This window comes from Saimiri boliviensis, chromosome 5 (assembly GCF_048565385.1).
Source record: "Saimiri boliviensis isolate mSaiBol1 chromosome 5, mSaiBol1.pri, whole genome shotgun sequence".
Classification (NCBI taxonomy): domain Eukaryota; kingdom Metazoa; phylum Chordata; class Mammalia; order Primates; family Cebidae; genus Saimiri; species Saimiri boliviensis.
The window spans coordinates 5,996,428-6,009,369 of record NC_133453.1 but is presented as its reverse complement, the minus strand read 5'-3'; the positions used below and the strand labels follow the sequence as shown (position 1 = coordinate 6,009,369).

The following is a 12,942-nucleotide window of genomic DNA, read 5'->3' as shown; positions in this document are numbered from 1 at the left end:
TTGATCACTGTGGTGTGGTTGCTTCATCAGGACTTGGAAGGCCGTGTGCTGCTCCAGGCTCGCCTGTGCCTCCAGCGCAGCAGGGAGTTCAGATAACGTGTGTGCGCCCCTCTCCCAGCAGGAGCATCTCCTTCCAGCTGTGGCACCTGGGCAAAGGGGCATCAAGCCCTGCTCCTTTTTTTTTTTTTTTTTTTAAATTCAGACAGGATTTCGCCGTATTAGGATGGTCTTGATCTCATGAACTTGTGATCCGCCCTCCTCGGCCTCTTAAAGTGCCAGGATTACAGGTGTGAGCCAGTGTGCTCAGCCAAGCCCTGCTCTTTCATCCCACCCCCAGAGTTAATAGCAGGGCTTCCCTTGTGGGTAGTTGGGTCTTTTCCTAGGCATCCAGCTACCTCATCTCCTTGGAACCTTAACAGAACCCTTAGGAGATAACTGCTTTTCTTTTTTTCTCTTTTGGAAGACGGGGGAGACAGAGTCTCACTCTTTCCAGGAGTTGGGTGCAGTGCTGCTATCTCGAGCTCTCCACAACCTCCGCCTCCTGGGTTCAGTCCTGCCTCAGCCTCCAGATAGCTGAGATGACAGGTGCTCACCACCAGCCTGGCTCATTTCTGTATGTTTAGTAGAGACGGAGTTTTGTCATGGTGGCTAGACTAGTCTTGAACTCCAGACTTTAGGCAATCTGCCTGCAGGCTACTCTTGAACTCCTGTCCTCAGGTGATCCACCTGCTTCAGTCTCTCAAAGTGCTGGGATTACAGGTGTGAACCACAGCGTCCAGCCAGAATGCTTCTATTTTATGGCGAGGAAATTGGGACACCAGAAAGTTACCTGAGGTCACCGTCAAACCCATGACTCCTGGCTCCCTGATCCTCACACCGACTTCCCTTTGCTTCCTCCCATGGACACTAGGCTGGGCAGGGCCAGGTGGGAGAAGCAGGGCTCACCTCTGAGAGCTGCATTACAGGGTGGGAGCCTGTAGCCTCAGTAACGGCAGCACTTTCTGCTGTTACAACTTGTGTTCTGTCTTCACATTTCTCAGAAATTCCTGCTCATGGAGTTTTACACTTGTAACATCCACTTAGCGAATTTTGAAAAATTAAAGATGGAAAGTAATGAAGTGTGGGCAAAGCTCGGCAAGGGAGCTTGTTAGAAATGCCGATTTGAGGCCAGGTGCGGTGGCTCATGCCTGTAATCCCAGCACTTTGGGAGGCCAGGATGGGTGGGTCACAAGGTCAGGAGATTGAGACCATCCTGGCCAACATGTTGAAAACTGTCTCTACTAAAAATACAAAAGTTAGCCAGGTGTGTTGGTGCGAACCTATAGTCCCAGCCACTCGGGAGGCTGAGGCAGGAGAATCGCTTGAACCCTGGAGGGTGGATGTTGCAGTGAGCCAAGATTGAGTCACTGCATTCCAGCCTGGTGACAGAGTGAGACTCCTAAAAAAAAAAAAAAAAAAAATGGCGATTTGAAGGCTCTGTTGGCCGGCTTTGCTAAGCGTCCCAGGTGAGTCTGGGGCAAGCAGGCTCTGAGGGACACAGCAGGTAATGAGGGAGGGATTTAGAATCTGGCACTGCAGGGGAGACTTTCTTAAATGTCCCACCGTGTCCAGGGGAGAACCTGTCCCGAAGGGCTGCAGTGGTCAGTGAGCCCGGCACCTGATGAGCTCTTGGGAAGGACATTACTGTCACCAACCGCAATCATAAAACACTGAGGAGACTTTTCTTTTCTTTCTTTCTTTTTTTTTTTTTTTTTTTTTTTTTTTTTTTTTTGAGACAGAGTCTCACTATTGCCCAGGCTGAAGTGGAATGATAGGATCTTGGCTTGCTGCAACCTTTGCCTCCCAGGTTTGAGCAATTCTCCTGTCTCAGCCTCCCAAGCAGCTGGGATTACAATCAGGTGCCACCATGCCTGGCTAATTTTTAGTAGAGACAAGATTTCACCCTGTTGCCCAGGCTGGTCTCGAACGCCTGGCCTCAGGTAATCCGCCCACCTTGGCCTCCCAAAGTGCTGGGATTACAGATGTGAGCCACTGTGCCAGGCCAAGACACCTGAGAACGAGCTCCGTCCTCTGTGTCACTGCATTCTGGCTGGTCCAGGAACACAGGTGTGCACATGTCCGGATGTGCATCCACATACTCGGGTGCACAGTGTGCATGGGTGCACATGCCCTGGTGTGTTTCCCTGAAGCGTGTTTATTCTTCCAGTGTTCCTGTACCTCCCACCTCGGAAGGAGGTGGAGCAGCTGTCCTGGACCCTGCCCCGCCCCTCCCAACCCCACCTGCTGCATGAGGAACAATTCCATGCCAGCACAGTGTCCAGCCCACAGCTAGGTCCCCCTAGTGGAGTGGGAGGAAGGACTATTTTGCATGTATGGCTTTCACAGAATCTTTTGTTAATTTTCATTTAGCCTTGTGTGAGGCAACATTTCATTTTGACTGGGCAGTGAGGGAGGTGATGAAAATTTTTAAAATAAATGTTTTTTAATGGAAGATGAAGATTTTTGGCAATTGAGTCAGGCATCTGTTTTATTACTCTTGTTGCCACAGACATTCCATTCAAGTGAGGATGTATTTGCAAGTAAAAAGATGCCTCACATTGTTCCAATGTTTATATAATTATGCGTCCTTGTTTAATGGAGCACTGCTTAATTTATAATGAATATTTTATATTTATTGTTAGAAACTTAATCTTATGGTGGTATGTGTTGAAAAATCAGCAGTGCATTGATGAATAGAGCTTCTTTTAATTCACACTTCACCCTCTTTGTTTTACTATTACAGATTATTTTAAAACTTCACGATTTAATGTCTTACATGCCAAATGGAATAAAATTTAAAAGGTGCCAGCACAATGAAAGGAAGATCATCTCATCACCTGTGACTTCAGCCATCTAGTTCCTAACACTAAATCAGCGCCTGTTACGTTTTAGATTTCAGCTTGACAAGCATGTGCATATTTTGCACCTCTGACCCCCCTCCCCCCATATACTTTTTAGAAATGCATTTGTAAGGATTCTAGCCGTCTCTGTATCACACTTGGCTGTCATCACTTGGTAATAGCCTGGGGACCCTGGGGGTCTCCACTGCAGAATGTTGAGCCTCAGTGATTGGCTTAAGTATTCCATTATGTGCCTATGGCCACAGCTGCTTACCCAGGCTGTGCTTTGTTATGGTGCAGCCACAGGGCGATGTTCTGAGGGGCTGGACGCTATGGGTGTGTGCATTTTGGAGTCATCATCTGTGGACCACTGGGGTCACCCTGTAGATCCTGTGAGGCCACATTCCCATTTTTCTGTGAGAGTCGTTGATAACAGAAATAAGTGTTTTGGAACTTAACTAGCAGTGCTGTTCACTAATGGTGTGAAGGCAGAATTAGTTACCATTGAGTGAGCACCTATTGGGTGTCAGGCCCATGCTAGTGCGTTCTTCGCATCAGCTCTTCACGGGTAGCGTTTGTCTGCAGCGTGTTGGGGTGAGGTTTGGCTGGCCAAAGAATGGGTGTTTGGGTGTACAGTTATGCCCAGTCACAATTTGCACCCCTGGTGTTTAGCCCCCAGTGTGCCCGTTTCAGTGGAAGGACAGTAGAGGGGCCGTGACTGGACGTCTTTGAGGCGGCGCAGGGAGGAGTCAGCCTCTCAGGCATCTTCCTCGGGGCTCTCGAGCTTTCCTCCTGAGCTCCTGCAGGTGGGCTCTGCCTGCCCGCTCTGCCAGCTGGACAGGCATTTCATGCCCCAAAAGTCTCTGCTGTTCAACACCAATCTGTTCAGGCTTTCACTTGCCCTCTAGAGATCGCTCACATCTCCTCCTGATCTACCCGACCATCCTTTCACAAAGCAGGGAGTGTTCCTCTGATGGGACGTCTCACTCGGCATCTGGAGACCCTTGACACTATCATTGTAGGGCCTGTGGCATCTGGTTTGCTGCACAGTTTACGTCCCCCACCCCATCGTGTGACCTGGTGGGTTATGCTCCCCAGTGTGTCCCAGTGGGGTGTGCTCCCCAGCGTGTGACCTGGTGGGACGTGCCCTTCCAGCGTGTGACCCGGTGGGATGTGCTCCCCAGCATGTCCCAGTGGGGTGTGCTACCCAGCGTGTGACCTGGTGGGTTATGCTCCCCAGCGTGTCCCAGTGGGGTGTGCTCCCCAGCGTGTGACCTGGTGGGACGTGCTCCCTATCTGTGACCTGGTGGGATGTGCTCCCCAGCATGTGGCCTGGTGGGTTATGCTCCCCATCGTGTGACCTGGTGGGACGCGCTCCCCAGCTTGTGACCTGGTGGGACGTGCTCCTCCAGTGCGTGACCTGGTGGGATGTGCTCCCCAGCGTGTGACCTGGTGGGATGTGCTCCTCCAGCGTGTGACCTGGTGGGACGTGCTCCCCAGCATGTGACCTGGTGGTTATGCTCCCCAGGGCTTGCCTGCCTCCTTCAGATGCCAGTCTTGCCTTCCTTTGTCATCCGTGGTGGAGCATTCACAGGGTCAGGCCCTTGTGTTCCTGCCCCACATCCATGTGGTCCTCACAGCACATGGCTCTTTGAAAGGGATGGTTTTTCTTGACTTTTTGGCATCTTGTGAATCACGTCACTTCTTACACATAATAAGTTTCAACATTGAAGGAAAATAAATTGGAAGTGAATCCCTCTTGGAAAGAGCTGTTTCGCTCTCAGTGGGATGCACTGCCTCCCTCTGGTCCAGCCCACTCCACTTGTGTTGACTGAGCTGCCGTGAAGCCATCAGGACAGATCATGGCTACTATTGTGGGGTCTCAATTATGATAAGAAATGCCCTGTGTGGGGGAGTGGAAAATTGGCTTGCAGGTAAAGCCAGGTTGTTTGGGTCGTCTATCGGGTGGGTGTACCACATATGGCCAAGCAGGGGAGGTGGGGGCACATGCCCCTGCACAGGGCTGGGCTCTGTACGCAGCCCCACGGAGCGTGGGAGCCCCCGTCTTTCCGACATAGTCTAAACCATCCTGGCTGGGTCTTCAGTGTTTAATGTCCTTGTGAGGATCGAAACTCTAGCACCAGATCTTTCTTCTGAGCTCTAACCTGTTACTTACAAACACTAAAGTGTTAACTTAGGTTGTGGCTGTTTAGATCTTCAGTCGTCATGCTTTTTTCTGTGTGTGTGGGATTTCAGGGAAGTGACTATTACAGTTGACCGACTGCCTTTAACAGAACCACTTCCCAGATAGCTAGACGTGTCCTTGTGTATCTCCACACTTGCAAACCGGCACAGTCAGGAGGGTCTGAAGATACACGCTCCACCGTAGGAAGGCCCGTGGCTTAGGCAGGGGGAAAATGGAAAGTTAGATTTTCAGTAACTTTAGAAGTCACTGGACAGAGCGTGTGTTACCAACCACAGGCTTGGAGCTGGAACACCCAACTGGCCTGTAGCCGAGTGTCGCGAAGTAGGACAAACTGCAATCTTTCTGGGGTGGGAGTGACACAGGGAGGCTGGTCCACACCATCTTCGTGACCTTCGGGTGTGAAAATGGCCACTGGAGGGATTTTGACTTGGCCCTTAGGCGAGTTGCGGTGTCTGACTGCGTGTCCTCGTCTTTTTCAGATGCCTTTGTGAACAGCCAGGAATGGACACTGAGTCGGTCTGTCCCGGAGCTCAAAGTGGTGAGTGGTTCCTTCTGGCCCTGGCAGCTGTCATTTGTCACCTGTGGGGAGGGAGGGGCGCTACAAGAGGCAGATGTGACTGTGCACAGCTGAGCTGAGCCTGCATTCCTGGGCAACTGGTCACCTCCTGGGGCCCAGAGTGGGAGTGTGACTCTGGGTGTGTTCCTGGGAAGGGCCAGGTGTATTTGATAGCTGGGGACTAGAGCCCTGAGTGAACCTGAAACAGCCTTGACAGCCACCCAGCCAGGGCGGCATCTCCTTTGCAGGGCAGAGGCCACCATCATCCCCTCTTTTACATCGTGTGTGTTTGTGTGTATGAGAGAGAGTGTGCATGCACACGTGTGTGTCCACCTGTTCTGCTGGGCTGATGGGACACACACCTGGTCACCCAGTGTGACCAGGTATGTGACGTGTGTGTGTGTGTGAGAGAGACCTGGTGGTTGGTCAGTTTCTCTCTCTCTCACACACACACCCCCACACCCACACCCACACCCACACCCACACCTGTAGGTTTATTTGTCCTTTGCAGGGTGTCATGGAAGGTTTCTATAATGAGTCACCATGCTTTGGTATTCATCATTTTTTAAATGTGACTTATCTACCCTGTGAGCAAGTATTGGCATGAAATTAACAGTTTTGTCTTCTGTTACGAACGTTGCCCTTTTGGTGAAATTATTTAAAGCTTAAAATTGGCGTTTGTAAAAAGTGGTCCATTGCAGCCGCCCTTTCCAGCTGCTCCCCTCTTGGAACCACCCGCCATAGGATGGAAGTAAGGGGCGAGTCTAACTTTGAAACAATCATGTTCTTTGTTGTGATATATGTGGCATTTGTGTGTATGCGTGGATGTGTATGTTTATGTATGTATGTGTATGTATGTCTAATTTCCGTATGCGTGTGTCTATGTTTCCATTTCACTCTGACCGTGAAAGGAAGGCAGGTGAACTCCTGCTGTTCCACAGACTCCAGCCTGGGCCTGCCGAGTGTCTCTGTTCTCTGTCTTTCTATGGATGGCACCAGACCCCCTGCGGCCGGTGGACTCCTCCCCACTGACCCAAACTCACTGGGTGCTTGGAAGACAGGACAAGGGCCAGGGGACAGGACCCTTTCGGTCTCTCGTGCCTGAGATGAGGAGATAGAGCATCAGAGACCTTCTAGGGCTTTGAAGAGAGCATGCGTGACCTTTGTCACCAGGAAGAATCTGCGTTTTTAAACTTAGGGAATGAAGTACAGCACGTGGGAGGTGCCCTGAGATGGGAAGGCCCTGTGGTCACTGTGCCCTCTCTCTGGTTGGCATCTGACGCACCCGTTCCCACTGTGACCGTGGGGTGTCATTGACTGGGCCCATCTCCTTCCTGGTGTCTGTCCCCCGCCCTGTTCCTCCCTGAAGGTGTCTGGGCTGTCTCTGCAGTGCCTGCCCATGGGGGCCAAAGCATCTCAGCCCCAGTGCCTGTCTCGGAAGCCTGGGGTTTGCAGCACCAGCCAGGAAACAGCCACTTGCTGCCTTTTGTGTGCTTTGTTACCGTGGCACCAGCGCGGGGTGTCTAAAGCCGAGAGAAGCCATCTAGGAAATAGGAGTTGCATGAATGGCACAGGCTTGGCAGTGCTGTTACCAGGAGATCTTCAGAACAGTCCCCCAGTTTCAACGACTCCCCGTTAAGACAGTCGCTGCCATTCGGGTCCTGTGACGGGCATGGAGCAGCAGGCACGGTGCTTTACTGGCAGTGATGGTGTCTATACAGCGCTGGCTCTGCACGGGTCGTGTTCTAAGTGCTGTACAAAATTACTTAATCCTGACAAGTGCCCCATGGGGAGGGGTAAGTATGGTTATCCCCATTTCGCAGATGAGGAAACTGAGGCTCAGAGACACGAAGAACCTGCCCGAGGAGCTGCACTAAGTGGTGGAGCTGAGGTTTGAACCTGGAGTTGGTGCTTCCACCACCTCACTGCCTGATAGAACTTTCTCAATGGTAAAAACCTGTGTCTGCACTGCCCAGTGCGGTCATGGCTGGCCCCGTGTGGTTGTTGAATGATTAAAATGTGACCAGCGCCATCAAGGAGCTGCATTTAAGTCTGATTCTAGTTCATTTAAATTGAAATAGCCACACAGGGCCAGTGGCGACCCTAGTGCCAGCAGTATGGACAAACTGACCATCAAGTATGGAACCACCTGACTTGGCAGTTCGAGGTGTTGCGGGTTCAGAGAGGGCCCACGTGATCATACCAGCCCACCATTAAGGATGCTTACTACCAAACCCTTATGTTCTGCTGGTATTTTGAAAGCATGTGATTTTCTTGAATATCTGCCCGGAGGTGGAGGAGACAGTTGCACTTGAGACCGTTGCATTTAGTGTCGTTCTGAAACGCACTAGCTTCAGTCTGCTGATGCAGCGGACTTCCATGCTGTTGATTCTACAGTTCTCAGAAAGGTCCCGGCCCTGGCCCGAGTGTGGATGGACGAGACCCAGGCAGGCCCACCAGCTCTGCTCTAGCCCAAGTGCGCTCCTGTGGTGGCATCAGCAGAGCCGGTCCTCATCGGCACCCCCGCAAGACCCCCTTTGTGCTGAGGAGTGCCCGGGGTCTGAAGAAAGCGCTGCTTTGTTCCCCAGGACAGCCTTCAAGTACCCACAGGGCTGCGATTGTTTTCCTCCAAACGCAGCTCCCCCCAGGACAGGTGGCCCTTTAGGTCAGCGCATCAGGAACCCAGCCCCTGCCTCGCAAACGCGGCAGTGACATGATGTCATGGCAAGACTCCAATAGGCTCTTTATGTAACATTTTGCTATAAATCTTTTGGAATCTGTCAAAGAAAAAAATTCAATGTTCGCTTTCTTCTTGAGTGGTAGTACCATGCCTTGCCTTCTCTTCTCTTCTCTCTTCTTGTCTGTGGCAGTGTCTCACTCTATTGCCCAGGCTGGCATGCAAAAGCACCATGTTGGCTCACTGCAACCCCTGCCTCCCGGGTTCAAGTGGTTCTCGTGCGTCAGCCTCCCAAATAGCTGGAATGCCAGGCACCCACCACCACATCTGGCTAATTTTTATATTTTTATTAGAGATGAGATTTTACCATGTTGGCCAGGCTGGTCTCAAACCCCTGACTTCGAGTCATCTGCCTGCCTTGGGCTCCCAAAGTGCTGGGATGACAGGCATGAGCCGCCGCGTGCAGCCTTATGTTTTCTGAAGTTGCGCTGTGGTCAGGTCATCCATGACTGGTTGCTTTTGGTGCTGCAGAGGATCCAGCTGCCGCTGGCTACAGATGTGTGCCCAGCAGCAAAGGCTTGATGCTTCTGTCGGTGGGGAGGAAGGCAGATATACCCTGGACATCTTGTGCAGGGGGACCTCAGTCCCCAGCCCCTCACATCCTATTAGTGTGTGTTCATTGAACTCCAACTGGGATTTTTACTAAAAGCTTTGATTTCCTTTTCATCAAATCTCAGGGTTAGCAGGTAAGTGGTGAAGTGCAGGATGCCTGAGAATCAGTTTAGAAAGACACATGTTCTCTTTGGCCTTGTCATGTGAAGGACCGAGCCCGGGGCTCCGACATACTGCAGGGCCCTGCACAGACCCTACAGGGTTGACGGCGGTGACCTCTTCCTGCCTTAAGTACGTAATTCTGTAATTTTCAAGACACCAGATTCCTCCGCACCTGGCTTTTTGGCTCGCTCTGGATTGGTTTCCTCCATCTTGGTTTACTTCGAGCAGCCGCTCCGAAAGCTTCACAGGTGGCATGCCGCACCGGTGGGAAACTGCATTTTTACCCCTTATTTTATTTTCCTTTCACCATCAGCTGTTAATTTCAACCAGCATTTCAAATTAAGATAATGCCATCATGTGTGAATAGAAGGCAGTCTGTGAGATGGCTGTTCCAGCCAAACAAAACTCCTTCCCACTCCACCCAGGATTGATTGCCTTTGTTCCCCTAAGGGGTGAGCTTAATCTTCGCCCATCTTGTTAGGTGGAAGAAGGCAGTTATGTTGCTATGCAGAGAAGGCACATGCGATGTTTGGTTTTCCAGCATTTTCTTCCTCGGGAAGGAGAAACTCTGATTTTAATTAAAAATTTAATTCTGTGGCGTACTGGTTTGGATTTTCTCAGCATGAAGCTGACGAACAGCAGGTGCCCTTGAGCAAAAGAATAATTAGTAGGTAGAAATTCTCAGATTATAGACGCCCGGGGTAAAAAAGATGTACGTCGAATTAGGAGGGGAAACAGCTTTATTTAGAATCTGTCCACACAGCCTGGCTTTGAGCCTGGCTCTGAGCCTTAGTAATAAGCATCTCATTCATACTCGCCAGCGTTGGAGTTACTCAGTCACTCATTCATTCTTTTAGTCTCCCGCATATCACAGGGATTCAGAGAACAGGACAAGTAAGACAGAGTGCCTGCCCTTGAGGAATTGTCAGCATTGGAAGGAGCCAGATCAACATACTGATGTTTGCAAAATAATGTGTTCCCATTGAAAGAGATCCTTGGGGCAGAGGCCTAGGGGAGCTTTGAGGAGAGGCACCCAGTTGACACTGTGGCATTAGGAAGGTGTCTTCGTCTCTTCGGGCTGCTGTAACAAAATATCATAAACAGAGCAGCTTATAAACCACAGGAATGTACTGCTCACAGTTCTGGAGGCTGGGAAGTCCAAGTTCAAGGCACCTGCAGATTTGATGTGTGAGGACCTGCTTGCTCTTCTGTAGGTGGCGTCTTCTTGCTGTGTCCTCATGTGGAGGAAGAGGTGAGAGGTCTTTAACAGGCCTCTTCTGTAAGGGTGCTCATCTGCACCTGGGACTGCCTCACCTCGTAATAAACAATCACCTTGGGGGTTAGATTTCTATTTTTAAAAATTTTATTTATTTTGTTTTTATTTTTTGAGACAGAGTCTTGCTCTGTTGCCCAGGCTGGAGTGCAGTGGTGTGATCACAGCTCATTTTAACCTCTGCCTCCCAGATTTAAGTGATTTTCCTATCTCAGCCTCCCGAGTAGCTGGGATTATGGGCATGTGCCACCATGCCTGGCTAATTTTTGTGTTTTTTTAAATAGTAAAGACGAGGTTTCACTGTGTTGGCTAGGCTGATCTCGAACTCCTGACCTCAGCCTCCCAAAGTGCAGGGATTACAGGTGTGAGCCACTGTGCCCAGCTGGGGGTTAGATTTTAACATACGAGTTTGGCTGAGAGGGTGGGGGTCAGAGGGGGAAGCATTCTACCACAGCTGAAGGGTTCTCAGAGGAGGTGGCTTCTGAACTGATGGTAAGAGTAGATTTTGGGGAATGATTGATGTGGAAAGCTTTAGTTGCCTGGAGACAGCAAGGCCCGTTGGGATGTGGCTTGGTAGCTGATTGACTAGAAGGCCAAGCAGGGAGAGGGAAGGCGAGAGGCTGGAGGGCTGTTGCTGGGGTGTGAGAGGACAGGTTCGGGTGTGGTTTTTGTTTTTTCTTTTTTTGGGGCGAGGGCATGCAATCTTGGAGGTTTTTCTTTTTTGGGGGTGCAGTGGCGTGATCTCGGCTCGCTGCAACCTCTGCCTCCCGGGTTCAAGCAATTCTTCTGCCTCACCCTCCTGAGTAGCTGGTATTACAGGTGTGTACCACCATCGGCTAATTTTTTTTATTTTTAGTAGAGATGGGGTTTCACCATGTTGGTCAGGATGGTCTCAAACGCCTGACCTCGTAATCCACCCATCTCGGCCTCCCAAAATGCTGGGATTACAGGTGTGAACCACTGTGCCCGGCCCTGGGTAATGAGTGGAGAGTGGGAGCAGCCAGGACTGGGTGAAGGAGAACGTTTGGATCCATGAGCCCTCAACTCAGGCAGCAGACCACTACCTGGCCTGTCAATCACCGAGAACTTCCTTCCACACTCTCATGCCAAATTTGTTCTCTTCTATGTTTGTTCTTAATAGCTGTTGGTTTGATCATCCACTTAACCAGTGTTCCTTCTTCCTGTCTCTCCTCCCTTCTCCTCTCCTCTTTCTTTCCACTTTCCATCTTTCCTTCCTTCTTCCCATTCTTCTTTCTTGCCATCCATCTATCCACCCACCCATCCTTTTTTACCAGGCCTCTGCTGGGGCCAGGAACTGTGACAAGTGTACAGATTGGGAACTCGTGTCTTTGCCTGTATCTGGAGACAGAGATCTTGGCCTTCAGGGTCCTAAGTGTAGTGGAAGGTGGAGCCCAGGGCATCACCAGCCACCTTCAAGGCCCTATGGGGGTTGGGGAGGGGAAGCAGGGAAGCTTTCCCAAGAGAAAGTGAAGCCTGTCAGGTGAGAGAGGTGGGGTCCTCAGGTGACAGGAGCAGTGAAGTGTTCTTGTGGCAAGTTCACAGACCTGCTGGGCCCGTTGGCTGACAGCAAAGTTGTGTGTGAGGATTTGGAGGGAGATGGTTTGTTCCAAAAATGTTTGCAGTGTGGCCTCCAGGAAGCAGGAGTCTCCCAGGACTTGTGAAATGAAGGGGTATCATTTTCTCGTGGTCAGTTTCCAAGAATCTCTCAGGTGTTCTGGGGGCGAAAGCAGGTGCTCGCAGGCAGGGCGAGGCCCTGGAGGCTGTCTCCTCAATCCGTGCACACCGAAGAGTCCACACTGAGGTGGCAGTAGGGTGCTAGGAGGGAGGGACTCCCTGACTTCTGGCCATTGGGAGCCAGGAATGGCCTCCAGCTCTCTGATTTGAGAGGCTGGGTATGATGTGGCCTCAGAAGCTGATGAGCAGCCTTGGGGGGAGAGGCGAGGTGTGGACCTGTCAAGGCACAAGTACCTCATAGGTGGTGTACGGACATATACATAAAGCCCGAGCCTAGTTCTGATGGGAGCTGAGTAGGGGTGCCTGGAGCTGGGGTGGACAGTAGCCAGGGAATGTGGTTTTGGAATAGTCAACTTTTTTTTCCCACATTCAACCTTCCATCAGTGAGCTACGATTCCAGAGTCTACAGGGTGTCTCCTGTGAAATGGAGTCACAACTCACTCAGAGAAGGTTGGATGTAGACAGGCACATGTGGGGACATTAGAGTTGGAGGATCAGCTGGAGGTGTGGGGTGGAGTCCTGGAGAGCCTCCGTGGGCCCTGGAGGATGGAGGCAGAGCCCACAGAGCTGGGAGGTTGGTAGAGGCAGAAGCCGGCATTCGATTTGGAAGAGAGTGTCTGAGCAGCAGCTGCCTATGATGAGCGAGAAAGCCTAGTGGCTTTGAAATGGAAGTCATGGGTGACCTACTGGCCGGAGCCTCAGATAATTTGAGTGGAGGCAGGAGGGAGGTCAGGAAGGGGAACCGGCCAGGTGCAGTGGCTCACACCTGTAATCCCATCACTTTGGGAGGCTGAGACCAGCCTGGCCAACATGGAGAAACCC

The 12,942-nt window shown here is 51.2% G+C and overlaps 1 protein-coding gene across 8 annotated transcripts in view; it reads left to right on the top strand.

Annotated features, from left to right (window-relative positions):
• AGAP1 (ArfGAP with GTPase domain, ankyrin repeat and PH domain 1) overlaps positions 1-12,942 on the top strand; it is a 624,335-nt gene that overhangs the window by 198,210 nt on the left and 413,183 nt on the right. For all 8 annotated transcript variants that reach the window (XM_039469755.2, XM_039469754.2, XM_039469753.2 and 5 more), the window contains exon 2: positions 5,565-5,623. In XM_039469755.2, the coding sequence (XP_039325689.2) occupies positions 5,565-5,623 (59 nt within the window). The remainder of the gene's footprint in view (positions 1-5,564; positions 5,624-12,942) is intronic.